At 30.7% G+C, this 15,342-nt stretch overlaps 1 protein-coding gene across 1 annotated transcript; it reads right to left on the reverse strand.

Moving 5' to 3' along the window:
• Positions 1 to 365: 365 nt before the first annotated feature.
• LOC115714752 (NADH dehydrogenase [ubiquinone] iron-sulfur protein 4, mitochondrial) lies at positions 366 to 2,947 on the reverse strand. Its single transcript, XM_030643509.2, has 5 exons — positions 2,704 to 2,947; positions 2,427 to 2,515; positions 1,877 to 2,006; positions 1,570 to 1,599; positions 366 to 801 (listed from the first exon to the last, which is right to left on the reverse strand). The coding sequence occupies exons 1-5, from the start codon at positions 2,860 to 2,862 to the stop codon at positions 742 to 744; spliced, it is 468 nt and encodes a 155-aa protein (XP_030499369.1). The 5' UTR covers positions 2,863 to 2,947; the 3' UTR covers positions 366 to 741.
• Between the last annotated feature and the right edge of the window lie 12,395 nt (positions 2,948 to 15,342).

Genomic DNA, 15,342 nt, shown 5'->3' on the forward strand with positions numbered 1-15,342 from the left:
ATTAGATTTAGGGTATAATGGGGAGTGAAAAGCGCCGAGAAGCAATTAATAATGGGTGTTTATAAAATATCTAATCCAATACAATCCGTACGATCGAATCAAATCTAATTCGCAAAGTGCAAATTGAATTTGATTGGAAAATCTAAAATACACACTTGTGCGTCTAGATTAGATGTTGATTGACATGTAAAAATAATTGATCCAATATGATCTAATCCAATCCAATCCACACATTTATACATGTGTTTAAAGAAAAACAATTAATATTTTTATGTGAAAAATATAATTTAACTATTATAAAAATATGTTTAAAAAATGAATAGTACTTTGAAAAGTATTTGAAGAAAAAATAATATAGAGGAATGTGAAGAAGCATTTGCTCTTTTACTCTTCAGAATTTTAAAGAATTCAACGAGTTATTGTGAGTACTCTTATATAAGATAAAGATAAAATGATCAACCCATTCTGTTCAATGAGCATTTGTCATTTTTCTGAAAGAAAAAAAAAATGATAAATGAACAACACGTTACAAATGTATTGTAATTATTAAAGAACCGAAGAAAGAAAGAACAAAAAATATGTAAGCCACGAAACCCATTTATTATACTCAAGGAGTTCAATTGGGATAACTGATTTCTCATCAGAAAATGTGCCACAACGAAGATCCCAAGCCTTGTTGCAAATTGCAATGTGTCTCTTAGGACAGAAAAAAGAAATAAAAACATGGCCAAGTAAGTATAATTAGCTTTCCTCTGTTTTAGGGGGACCCTTCCACTTGAAGTTGTCAGCATATGCCTTCACCTGACAGCAAAGATGGTAAAAAGTAGTTAGAGCTACAAGAAAGATTAAGTATTTATCAGATAAAAAACTGAAACAAGGGCAATCAATAATATCATTATCGTCACTCGGAAATGGGAAGGACATATCTTCTTAAACGTGTTTCAGCTATGGAATAGAAAACAAAAGGAATGTAATATGAACAAAAGCTCATTTTTCTCAGAATGGAATATACACTTGGATGGATAAGCAGAACATGGATGACAAATTGAATGCCCTAGGGCCTAAGCCACTTTATAGAAGACACAGGTAAGCTCAAAAAATAGAAAGACTCGTGAGGTGAAAGTTCTTCCCACAGTTCCCAGGCCATCGCTAAATATACACTCCCACGATTTAGCATTCAATTCGGTACCTATAATTGGATAAAGCTATTCAAGCTCAAAATGACACTGTGAAATTGGTGACAAAGTCAAGCTGTTCCTGGAAAGTACACATCCATTGCTCTCAATATAAATGTTCACTAAAGTTTTCAATATGCCTATTGCGTAGATAGAATCATATTATGGAATGGAAAGAAAAGAATTTGGATAAAGGTTATAAAAGGAGCTCATTACCATAGAAAGATAACCACCTATACTAGCAGACAATTGGGGTATAAATGAACCATACTGTACACACTGTTATGATTAGTTATAGCTGCTTAATATTAACATAATAATGCATTCTCAACCCAAATAATTCTAACATGTTATAAAAAAAATCAGGGAAGTCTATGAGCAGAAAGTATCAGACCTTCAATAATGGAGTATTGCGTTTTTTAACCTGCAAAGTTTGAAATCCATAGTCAACAAGTGAAACAAAAATGAAAAGAAATCACTGCTTACGAAAACATTTATCAAGCTAACAAAGAAAATTTCAAAATGGACAAATATTGATAGCTACTAGCCTATCCCCTACACACTCGAGACTAGTATGAATCCATACTAAAAAATATAAGAATATACTTGTACATAAGTGGCTTCAAGGGTATCTCAAGCGAAAGAAACAATAAAAATAATAGCACAAATTAAAAAAAAAAAGAATGATAATGAAAACGTACCACATAATCCCAACCGTGTTTCTCTGCAAATGCCTTAGCAGCTTCTTCACTATCAAAACCGAGAGCAGAATCACCAACATTGGCATATGGATCCCCAGTAGATGTCCAGCCCATTAATGGATTCTCCCACCTATAAACCAATCATGTAAAGTAACTATTTACAATCTTGTAAAGATAAATGATAGTTAATTAATAGAGCATTAAGAAATTTGTTGTCTTCTTAGCACAACATAAACACCATTAGCACTGTTTTGAACAGAATTCAAAGAAAAACGTTCCCAACACAGATATTTGCTGAAAAATTATAAAATCAATAAAATTCTGGAACAAGAACGGTTATGGTAATTACTCGACAAATGTAAATGGTGGGAGGAAAGTTCTATGCAAATGATAATAATTTAAATGAGGATTCAAATTCTCCATATAAAGCACAATCAAGTTGAAAGCTTTGACTATATATCTAATGGACCAAAAGTGAATTGGTATACAAAGACCATAAATTGAAAAACCCATACGCATAAATAAACTAATGAAGTAAATAGCTTCATACTTCTGTGTGGACACAAAGTTGATTTTCCATCTCCCAAGTTTTCCTGATCCTTGTTGGGTTGCTGTTCTTGCAGGAGAGTAAATCACAACCTACCCATACATGACCAATTACTGTTAATCACAGAAATTACCCAAGAAAAAAGGAAGGGAAAAAAAACTAAACTATAATAATATTTCTAAAGATAATTCCGGAAACCCAAAATTCATTCTGTAAAATTCCCTAAATTAGGTCTTCGCCCTAAGCTCAATGAAGAATACAAGAAAATGGAGAGTCGTACCCGCCTACTAAGGTGTTCGTCGGGGACCCCAGAGACCATACCGATCTCACCAGGCTTGTAAACCTCTAAAGCATCGGCAGAGAAAGGCCTTGAGGCAGTGATGAATGTGGTTCGAAGAGCACCACCATGGCTCGAGATGCGTCGCAGAGAGGAAGCCATTGCCGAAAGCGTAACCAATGAATTCTAACGAGAGATTGTAGCTCGCTGCCTAATAATGGTCGCTAGCAACTATAAACGACATGTCGTTTCATATAGTTTGTCATTTTCTTTTAAGAAAATATATAACCTACTTTAAATTTTAAATTATGCTTTTATTCTTGAAAATTATAAGAACGCCCAAACTTATTTCTATCCTTAATAGATTGTAGAATACGAGTGGACAAATAAAAGTAAAATTATTATTATTATTATTATTATTATTATTTGTTATAAATATTAATAATTATGTGGATGTCCAACTCTTTTATTTATTACCATGAATTGTAATTAACATTTCTCTTTTCTTTAGTTTCTTATCTCACTCTTGTATTTGTATAAATAGGGGTTCACCCATTGGAATAAACAACTCAGAAATTCTCATTCACTTTCTCTTTCTCTCTTCATCTTCTTCTTTCTTCTCATCTATTTTATATTATTTTATAACACGTTATCAGCACGAGTCTCTGCCCAAGCTTCAAGCATGAGTCTCTGCCTAAGACCCGATGTAAGTATTTTGTTAAAGTTCTTGAATTGTTTCAAAGTCACGATACACTAAATATATATTTATATATATATACTCATCTGATTGAAACAATTTCAAGAATCATTTGGTTTCTTTTTTCTTTTTATCTATATATCTATATATTATATGTATGTATATGTTTTTTATATATTTATTATTAATTTCATATATATATTATGTTCTTATCATTCATAATATTAACAATATATGTGTGCATATGATATGATAGAGAAAATCTATATAAATTATACATATATCCAAAAGATTATGTATTATCGATAAAATATTGCATATATCCTAAAGATTATGCATCATCGATAAAATATTGCATATATCCTGAAGATTATGCATCATCGATAAAAAATTGTATATATCCTGAAGATTATGCATCCTCGATAAAATATTGCATATATCCTGATGATTATGCGTCCTCAATAAAATCTTGCATATATCCTGAAGATTATGCAAACGTAATATTCATTATATAGTTGATGGATATATAATGAAAGAGATGGATACATATTTATATATATGTTCTTGTATTCTTTGATGACAATGAAAAGTAATCTAATATCGATATAGATTTTGACAAACATATCCTGAAGTAAATGTTTTATATTTGTCAAAAAAATGATTGTATTTATGTGAATACAACTAAAGAATCATTAAAAATGATTCTTATTGATGCAATTTTATAGTGGGTTTTGAATATCCAAAAAGAATGTTAAGAAAATTGCATTGAAACATCAAAGTATAAGAATAACAATGAGCATGACTAATGTTATTTAAATACATGAGGCATGTATTTATTGTTCATCGTTCCCTGCAGAGAATGATACGAATTGAAGTCAATTACTTTTAAAGATTCCTCGTATTAGTCATGTTATTATACATTGTTATTACTTGCAATGTTAGAAATTATTGAATCTGACATATATTAAAGATTAAATTTTGCATACATTTTGGAGACTATGCAAAAATTGCATTCATATATTCTTTGAAATATCGTAAAAGAAATTGTTGAATAATTTCTTATATTTTTATGGATGAACAAGTAATAAATTTTTAAGAAATTTATAATAATGTTCTACTTGTTCAACGTCATTCCCCGAAGTGAATGTAATGATTTTAAATAATCAATGACATTATTTACTACTCAAATATTTCCAGAAAAAAGTGGAAACAACCAAAAGATGAGATACCACACACAATCAAAGTGCATGAAATCTATATATCATGTGTGGAATTAAATAATAGTGGTCGCGTACCTGTAGTACAGACACACTTATAATCAAGATAAAAGTATACTTGATTATTTAATAGAATGTGAATTGTACAAACTTATTGTACATTTAGAATATTTAAATATCATTACCTAAAGAGAATGAATAGGCATGAAATTCTATTTCAAAGAATATAGATTTCACATATATTGGTAATGCTAGAAGCAAATTAATATATACATATTTTATTATTTCTTGAAATCAATAGTTTCAAACTATTGTTATGTAAATATATAGTTACTATATAATTCAGTTTGCATATTCCCAAAAGTGGATATATAATTTACTAATATTTGTTAGTGATCCAATATAATCAAAGTGATAAAGAATCACAAAATGATTAGTTGAAAAGCTTCCTGAAGAAGTCTTACATACAATTGCTACTTTGAGCAGTAAAATGTCTTTGTATGTACCTAGATGTGTAACTTTTATCTAATTATGAAAGTGATAATAAATAACTTATTATATGTACTTGTTGTACATTTAAATATATAATATATCAAGTCATGATAATTAGACTGATGAATAGTCTATTAATAAATTAGACGACTTGTTAAAAAGATATCAGGAAAAATGAATGATATGTTATGGTTATATCTATTTGACCATTACAATAACATGATGAAGTTGTCATGTATCTTTTAAATTATACACATCATTGAATTGATGATAGTGATTCCTGAAGAGTGTATATGTTTTGGAGAATAATATAATTATATTATTCGTGTATATAAAAATGAAACTTGTAATGATTATGTTGTAATGAATTTACATTACATTTTGAAAGTTTCATTGAAATACAAATTATAGTGAACCTGAAGTTCATGAATTGAATTATTTTGACATGATCAATCATATGCAATAAATTGTCAAAGAATTTGACTAAATTTTGTTGAAGAGCCAGAAGATTCTTCTCATTGTTAATTTATAAGGCTCAAAAGAAGAATGTGCATATATTTGCACATAGAAAATATTTAAATTATATTTCCTTAACAATCTTGAGCTATTGTTAGATTTTTATTGCATAGTTTCTTATCAATGTGATAAGATTATATAATCATGCATTTACAAAATGTGTAAATTTATGTATTTCTAATTATACACGTATGACTCATTCTTAGAAATGAATTAAGTTCATAAGGATTGAACTTGAAACTGAAGTTTATTGAACCTAAAGTTCAATGTCATATAGTATATATGAGTTTAAACAAATATTGATTCATTGTGATATACTGAAATCCCTACAGGTATATTAATATTATTAGATATCACAATTTTTAAAAATTCTCTCGATCAGGGGGAGAGAAGCAGTTGGGATGATGATAATTTTTGAAAAATGATCCTTGCACAAAGTATATAAGAACAATATAGTTCAAAATGATATATACCAACTGCAAATCAATATTATTCAAAGTTGAGATAGAATGAGTTGAAAACGCCTGAAGCGTAAATGAACAATGTAGAAATTATTAATAAATGTTCATTTGATTTGCCCTGAAGTTGTTAAATCTAGAGGTACTCATGGAGATACCTTAATGTTATAAAGTATTAAAATGATAACCGTGATGAAAACGATACTCGAAAAGACTCCCAAGAGAAGTTAGACATAACACATTTGATCATAATTGAATCCCTGAAGTGATTCTATATATGTACCTATAAATGATAAACATATTTGAAAAATATGTAATTTAAAGAGATCTCTATAAGTTATGTCAATATGGGAGGAAATTATCATTTATTGAAATTTTTGTCGACAATAAATATTGAATGTTTGCATATGCAATAAACTAACATGAGATAGCAAGGATCATGGTATTAGATTTGTCGAGAATCATCGACTTACATTTTGATTTTTGGCCAAAATATTATGACGCAATTCAGGCAAATTTACTCACATAAAGTGAAGTAAGACCTGTAGGGTGTGCAAATAAATATTTCTAATGAGAAATTTGCATATATGTATTTGTACATAATGAATTGTTGTACAAAGTTTGCATAGACATGAGATTGATTGAAGTAAGGCTTAAATATTGAGAAAATATAATCATGATTTGATTATAGCCTGGAATATATTTTATGAGGATTTATAAGCGTCACATAAATGTTGCAACAAAAGGTTATTTATTTGGAGCTCCTAATATAGTGAGAATTTGAAATAAGTCTTATCTAAAAATTCTAGAAGAATTTAATACATGTCTTAAGTGATATAAATTCAAAGTCGCGCGCACTATATGACAAAGATTTTTGTATGAAATAAAGACATGTAAGTAAATTATTATTTGAAAAATGCCTATGGTAGTCTATGCAATATAAATACGTAAAATATACGTTGTGATAGACTCTTGAAGAGTTTTTGATTAATTGAAGAACAAACTTTTATTTCTTTTGTATTTCGAGAAATATTAATGTATAAAGTTTGTTCATTAGTATTGAAGTCCTGAAGTACTTCATATGTATCAAGAATTATAGATATATGATCATTTGATATGGAAATTAAGATCATAAAACAAGATGGAATAAATATATGGTCTTGGAGTACCATCATTGTCACAAATGAAAATTTATAGTACCATTAATGTGTTATGTTCATATCTACTTGAAATTTTAAATTTTCGTATGAACAAAGTTGTGTACACACATGAATGATACAATCAGTTGGATAAAGACTAATGTTCCACGAACCCCTCATCTATAATTTAGAAGTCCATACATACTCTGGAAGAGTTATAGAAAATATATGATCAAAGATTATATATGGTGATATTTTAAAAGTGATAACAATAATCTTATGAGATATATTATCACCAAAAGAATTATGGATCATATGTGCATGAGGGGGAGACATATTCATGTTGCACTCTTTTTCCCTTAGTTCAGGTTTTGTCCCAATGGGTTTTCCTGGAAAGGTTTTTAACGAGGCAACTTGCAAATAATTATGAATATGAAATATATATTGTACTCTTTTCCCTAGCTCAGATTTTGTCCCACTGGGTTTTTCTGGCAAGGTTTTTAACGAGGCAACTATAAATCATGTTAACATACTTGCATTTTATGAAGCAAGTAGAGAATGTGTGTGAGTGAGATCATTGACATAGCATATTCGAGAAACATATGGATTGCACTCAATAAAGAAGTATCAACCCAAGCAATTCTCTATGGATAATACTGCTTGCATCGTTCAACTAAAAGGAGGTACATTGAAGGAGATAGAGTTAGAACACATTTCACGAAATTCTTCTTTATACGCTTCAAGAAAATGCATATTGGTGTTCAACATATTCAATCAAGTGTCAATCTTACAAACTTATGCACAAAGTTATTACCAACATCAACATTTGAGAAGACGGCAGACAAGATCGAAATTCGTCGATTAGAAGATCTCCACAAATGCCTAAATGAGGGGGAGTTAGTTTACAATATACTCTTTTTCCTTTGATCAAGTTTTCAGCAAGATTTTTAATAAGGCAGTTATTATGGACATCCAAGGGGGAGTGTTATAAATATTAATAATTATGTGGATGTCCAAATCTTTTATTTATTACCATGAATTGTAATCAACATTCCTCTTTTCCTTAGTTTCCCTTTTTCTTAGTTTCTTAATATCTCACTCTTGTATTTGTATAAATAGGGGTTCACCCCATTGGAATAAACAACTCAGAAATTCTCATTCACTTTCTCTTTCTCTCTTCATCTTCTTCTTCTTTCTTCTCATCTATTTTATATTATTTTATAACATTATTATTATTATTATATTTTTGGAAGATATGTTAGAGATAATCTAAACAAGGCGGGTTATTTTTTGTTTATTTTTTAAAATATAAATCTTTGTACATATTTGCAGAAATATTTTTTTATGGTGGTGTTCGTTATAGTTGTTAACTCAAAAAATTTTCTTGATGATGTGGATATCAATGTTTCACACGTGACAAGAAAGATCACGTCACAGAGTTAAGTAGACCTGAATTCTAGTAGTCGACCTGGGAGGGGTCCCTAGCCCTGCATCCAGGTTGACTTTGGGAGCTTCAGGATCGAAGTTCAAACTTCAATAACTTGATTCCAACTCACTAACTTTTAGTATTTTGTACCATGAAGACATAGAGCAATCAAATCCAAGCTCTGAGAGCTAAAATTACACGAACCTACACCCCGAAAGCCAACCTGGGCATCTAGGGTTTCACCCAATGCCCAGTTTGACATTCCGAACTAAGGTTTTAGTTTCTGGGATCGTCTTGGTGCAAATGGATCAAACTTTGCATTGTGACATCAACTAGACATAACAAGGACATATTTGAGGCATCAGAATCAAATTCGAAGCAAGTTCATTTTTGAGCACCTGGAGCACTCGTTGCCCGAGCACCCAGTGCCCAAGTTGACAATTTATCAATCTGGGTGCCTTCCAAGTATCAGATTAACAATTTGAATTTTACATCATCTTTGTGTTCATCTTTGTGTTCATCACAATCTGAATTAACTGTTAAAATTAGTCTTATTAAATATTCGATATAATCTTTCACAAAGGCCTGAGTATTGACTTGAATTGTGTGGACAACTCTTCAATTTACTATAGGCTTCAAAAATAATAGATGAAGAAGAAGAGTGATTCAACTATTATGGTGGCTCTCTTTATTTTCTATTTTTGTCTGACAAAGGAGTCTGATCATCAATTGAAAATAAAAGTCATCTTATTTATAGGATAGCTTTTAGGGTTTGGTTTAGAATCAAAATAGAATTGAAAAAATAAAATCATGGCTTTATTTAATCTCCTTGGTCGAATCCTTAATGGGCCTTCAGGATTTTAATTTTACCATTTTATATAAACTCATCTTTCTTTTCACAAGTACCATATTTTAATTCTAACTTTATAAATGTCAAATCTATCTATTTAATAATTATAATTAATTATCAAATAAAATTTCCATTTGATTAAACCATACAAAATCTCTTAATTAATAAACAAACGCTAAATCTTATTTTTTTCTCAAATAAGCCCTTGCTTAGTGAAAATTCACATACAAGACATAGTCTTATTTAGAATTCTAATTAATTAATTGAAACGAATTAATTGAGTCTACAAGACAATATTATCCCAGACAATATGGAGACCATGGGGCTATGTAACCAAGCTCCTAATAAGTAGATCCGAAATTTACCAAGTAAATTTCGTAACTTATTAATTCTTCCTAACTCTATTTTAGATTCGGAATTGCACTTCTGATTACATAGAATGCTCTATATATACCAAATATAGATACACTATAAATTATCCATTGTTTCAATCTAAATAATCAAAGATCCTCTATAGATGATTTATATCGAGTAGGGATAAATTTATCGTTCTACCCCTCAATGTATTTTATCCTTAAAACACTTAGTTTCCTATCAATGATATTTTAGTAAACTAATATAATCACTGAAATAAGAGCTCTTTCATTTTTGTCTGTTAAGCCAAGCTCAAAGGAAATCATCATTTCAGTTCTATGTAATTATAGAAGCTATAGATTCTATATCTATGATTAGCGCTCCCACTCAATTATACTACCATGTTCCTAAGATGTAAGTATTAGGTCGATCCAATTGGTCAGCGTTAATAAACAAGTCAAAAAATACAAATAATACATTTAAGCTAGAATCTAACCATCTTAAGATTAAGATCTATTGACCTAAGATCAACTAAGTGATATTAACTTAGAAAAGATCTAACGGTAAGTTTATGATATCTTTTATACTGTCAATATCAGTCCAGTCCAATGTATACCCAATACATCTCATACTAGTAGACTTTGCTAATGTCCTAAAAAAGATATTCGACGTGTCATTGTGTAAGTAAACTTTATCGCTAATTATCATTTCAGTGTAAATCTAGTACACTGATAAATTATAGATCTAAAGAATTTGAAGCATACAATTACAATTACTTTCCACCATGATGACATCACTGTAATTGTGAATAACTACATGCTCTGGATTTAGTAGAATTTATATATTAATTAGTAAAGCTGTATATTAAAATGGGTTTTATTTACGACATAAAATCTCAACAAACTCCCACTTGCACTAACATAAAACTAAAAGTGTATTTCAATTAATCTCATCATCTTGATGTCCAAATCAAGTGTAGTATGTAGTATTATCATTATAATAGTATCTGACAGGTTGTATTCAATTCAGCATTATCCACCATTACATCTCCTTATTCATAAAATCTTTAATATTGTAAAATTCCTTTCTATATGTTTACTCCTCTTAGGGTATTGAATTTTTTACTGTTTGGTAACTATATTTGTGTTATCAGGAAGTAACACTAGTAGTTAATTCATGACTAAAATAATGCCAAAAACTGTATAGAACTTTCCATAGGTTGAATAATTATCTAATAGCTTTTTGGGCCACTTTAACATCAGTCTCACTGGTAGAGTTAGAGACTTTAGATAAGTTTTAACACTTTTTTAAAATTACTGCTCCATCCCCAGAGTAATCACCATCCCAAATTTATATTTTCTAGCATTAACACAAATCTAGAAATATGAGTCAGTGTAGCCTAAAGGGTTTCGATAAACATCACCCTTATAGACTAACATACATGTCCTCCTTAATCATAAGATTTATTTGATTGTCTTCTAATGTCCCTTTCCTAAACTAAAATGATATCTACTCATAACTCTCACTCAACAGTAGCTGTGTGGTCTAATTCATGTCAAAGCATACATGAGACCTGTCACTGTTGATTCTTAAAGAATTTTTTTCTTGACCTTTATCTTTTCTGGAATAGTTAAAAGTGTTCCTTAAATAAATAAACTCTATGTCTAGGAGCCAAAAGACTTCCTTTAGAGTTAGTTATTGGAAAAATGCTCCAGCATCTTACTAAAATAAGTTGCTTGTACCAGAGTAAGTAAATTACCAAGTATATCGCAAGCCATAGGTTTAAATGATCTCAAACCTATGATACTAGGATCGAGAAGTTTTGTTAAGTCCAATGAATAGACTTATTATAAAAAATTTCCCTTCTTGTCCTTGTAATAGAAAACTTTTGGTTGCTCCATGTGAATGGTTTTAACCATAGTTCTCTTTGCTTTGATTCTTAGTTCTTTATTAGGACTATCCATTGCTTGTTTAAACTAATAATGAATTTTTATCATAGGTGTCTTCCAAGTCATAACAAGGTGAGTTCCTTTAAACCCGCCCACTAAGATGAGGTACCATGACTTTCTGTGTAGGAACATTAGTGGTATTGATCTCATCGGTTGTGTCAATACAACAGAGGCAATGAGACCATCTTATATAGTATAAGATGATGGAACATTTTGGGTTTGAATCAAATAGTATCTCCTCTACTTTGCTAGTTTGTTTTTCAGATATAGTCATGTTCTTAAAAAAGTAATTTTTGTTGAAACAAACACTTTCTTATCTTAATGACCATAGGATGATCCACCCCTAATCACTTTAGAATAGCTATCAAACTTACAAACTTTAGTTAATCGTTCTGGCTTTTCTTAAGTTCATGATCAGGACATCCCTAAATCTAGTAATGGCGTATACTAAGTATATGACCATTCCATTATTCTGAGATTTTCTTGGGGTCATACTTAGATAGGATGACGTAGAATATCGTTTGCTATCTCTAAGATATTTCCCTAGAAGGACTCGGGCAACTACTAGTAACTAATTATAGACCTTTCATTTTCATCAATATGCGACTCTAAAGTTCCGGGGAGGTAAGCTTGGATACAATTTGAAGTCCAACTTAATGATCTTTGAACTGCATAACCAAATATTTTTCCACTGCTATCAGTTTGCAAGATCTTTAACCACTTACCTTAATGATTTTCACCATTGCTAGAAATTCATGAAATTTCTCAAACATTTCAAATTTCTTTGCATAAGGTATATTCTAGAGAGGTCATCTAAGAACTTAATGATAACTCATATCCAATCCTGAATGTACATCCATATGTTTAAATTTAGATAAACATACTTTCAAGTAGATATTGACATATTTTTTCTTTGCAGAGAATGATCTTGTTAAAACCACTATGAACAAGATTCAAATGTAATAGATGCATTATTGTGGTTATAATCTCTTGATGATTTCTAGGTTTAGTTACAACAAAGAATTCTTAGAATAGTTCAAGTAGATTCTGGTCACAAGAGATAAAACTCATAATCCATACATCTAACATACAGTTTGGATCTATTGATAGAAAATGAATATTAACAATTTGTGAAAGTTGTAATGTCCAATGTATTATGGAAACTGAAATTAAATTCTATTTAGAATCTAAAATTTAAAGTCAGAGACATAAATTTATACCAAATATTTAATAAGTAATTATTCTAGCTTGGACCTCCATTAAAATACTAGTTCATCTCTAAGTTAAAGTTGCCTTTACTAAGCATATATAAGTATGATATTTTTCTAAGATCGAAGATTTATATCATTGCGAGATAGAAGATCTGGAATTTGGTCATCTGCGCCACTCATTTTTATAAAAGAAAGTAGAGTGACATCATTAGTAAATGATTTGTAAACCTTCTTGTCCAATGATATATATTAAGCAATTTCTTAATGAAAAAGCTAAGAGAAAAACTAAAAAAAAGATCTATTAAAATAAGAATATAATGATGTCCCAGTAGGTGAGAGTCAAGGTTATTCTTATTTTATAAATTCTTTATTGTTTCAGCTTTGTAAATACTAGTCTAAGTTGTCATCGTTAGAATGAGTCAACTAGATTTTGCATTTACAAAATACTTATTTGTCGAAATCTAATACTATTATGTTGTCTAACAGATGACAATCTATTAGGAATTGTTCCATTAAAAATAACAAATCAAGTTATACTAACAATGGAAATTCAAAATTGTAACTACATGATCAATAACAGAAAACAATATAGGTTCAGTATAAATTCATACACAATTTAAAATTTTGTAAACATTTATCAAGTAATGAAGACAAGAAAATACAAAACAAACATATCTCAAATATTTCTAAAGTTTTCAACTAGTTTTTGCTAAGCTTCAAGTAGCTCATTGGACACTCGGAGTAGGTTTGGATCCTGTTCGTAGTCGTATCCATCTTTGTACTAGCCGTCTTCGATTTCTCCATCATCTTCTTCTTAATCGTAATCTTTTCCACCTTCCTCTTCTTTAGGGTTTTTCTCAACGAACTGCTCTCATCGTTGGTTCGTTTTAGGCGTCTATCCATCAATTTCAGACGCTTCTCCATCCCTCACATGGGGTGGATTAATGTCGTCCATGAGGATGTCCTGGCCAGCAGGAAGAGGTTTTTCGACAACAATTTTCCTTATAGCCACCTTCATTGCAGATGCTAGGTAGCTTGAATTCTTTCTTCAATTCTCAATGAAAGTTCCAAAATATTTATCGAGATTTTTCAAAAACTAAATAAGTAAGAGCCTTAAGAAATTAAATAGTGATTAAGTAAATAACATAGACAATTTTTACGTGGTTCGGACATTAATGATTCCTAATCCACAAGTCAATGTATTGGCCTTGGAGGCTTTAAATGTATTACAAGTGATTGTTTACAGCTTGAAGAACCCTAGTTCTTGCTATAGTATTTTCTCCTCTGTAGTGAAGAAGGAAGCTTAGAGAGGATTTTACCGAAGTGTTCTTTTACTGCCCCCTTTTTACGAAGGGTTAAATGGGTTTATGTACGCTTAGACTTAGGTACGAGCATACCCGTGACTCGCTAGGGTTTTTGTGCAAAAATGGACCTACTATTGGGGTAAATACATTAAATAAATGACATTAAGGCCCACCACAAGGCACTACCTTTTAGGCAGAGGCATCCGTACAATAGGGGACCCATTTGATCTGGACAAGTGTCATGCATGGGCGTTGCTATAGTATACCAGAATGTCAGTGGATCGTCGTTGGACAAAAAAGAGGGCATATCTCCTTGCGGCACGTGCACTACCATGCTCTGGTAGAGGGGGCAACATCTGACAGGGTGGGCCCAGACATTAGAGAGCAGCCACGTCACCGTATGAAGGCTTCTAGATGCATCCCTTGGACTTTCCCGTCTGGATGCGGCTCCTTAATTCTCCAGAAGGCATTCTTCACTCCATCTCTCGGAAGTCTTTTCAGCCTTCCAAGAGATGGGGGATCTTACCTCCAGGGGCTAGGCTCATGGAAATGTGAAGGGCTGGGGCCCGCCTTTAGTTTGGACTAGCATTCGCATGTTGGAAGGCTTGGGCCACTGAACACGCGAATCTTAATACGCCACGTGTCGTTCATCCAAAATCATGGATAACTCTTCCAAACGCACTATAAATTTCTAAATTATGACTTTTTATTTATTTTTTGTTAATAATACGATAGTGTTAAAATTGTACTGAAATAAAGTTACAATATGGAAAGGGCATGCTTAACCAATCTATAAACCACGATATTAATGAACCCATTAATATAATTTTTTTTGAATGAAAAAAAATTATGCTTTATTATTCTCTCATTTTTTCCAACTAAATTATTAGTAAATGGAGATTGCATTATTTGTAAAAATGTAAGAATAAAATAGATAATATTATTGTCTATTGACTAGGGCAATATTATAATTCCCCCAAAAAATAAATAATAAAATAAAATAAAAAGACATCCATTTTTTTTTTGTGT

Source organism: Cannabis sativa, chromosome 4 (genome assembly GCF_029168945.1).
Source record: "Cannabis sativa cultivar Pink pepper isolate KNU-18-1 chromosome 4, ASM2916894v1, whole genome shotgun sequence".
Lineage (NCBI taxonomy): Eukaryota > Viridiplantae > Streptophyta > Magnoliopsida > Rosales > Cannabaceae > Cannabis > Cannabis sativa.

Bases quoted from the DNA above. Each gene is read 5' to 3' on its own strand.
- LOC115714752 (XM_030643509.2), bottom strand. From the start codon at position 2,862: ATGGCTTCCTCTCTGCGACGCATCTCGAGCCATGGTGGTGCTCTTCGA. The intron at 2,007-2,426 runs GTATGAAGCTAT...ATTGGTTTATAG, and splicing joins AACTTTGTGTCCACACAGAA to GTGGGAGAATCCATTAATGG. The intron at 802-1,569 runs GTCTGATACTTT...CTTTGCTGTCAG, and splicing joins GCAATACTCCATTATTGAAG to GTGAAGGCATATGCTGACAA.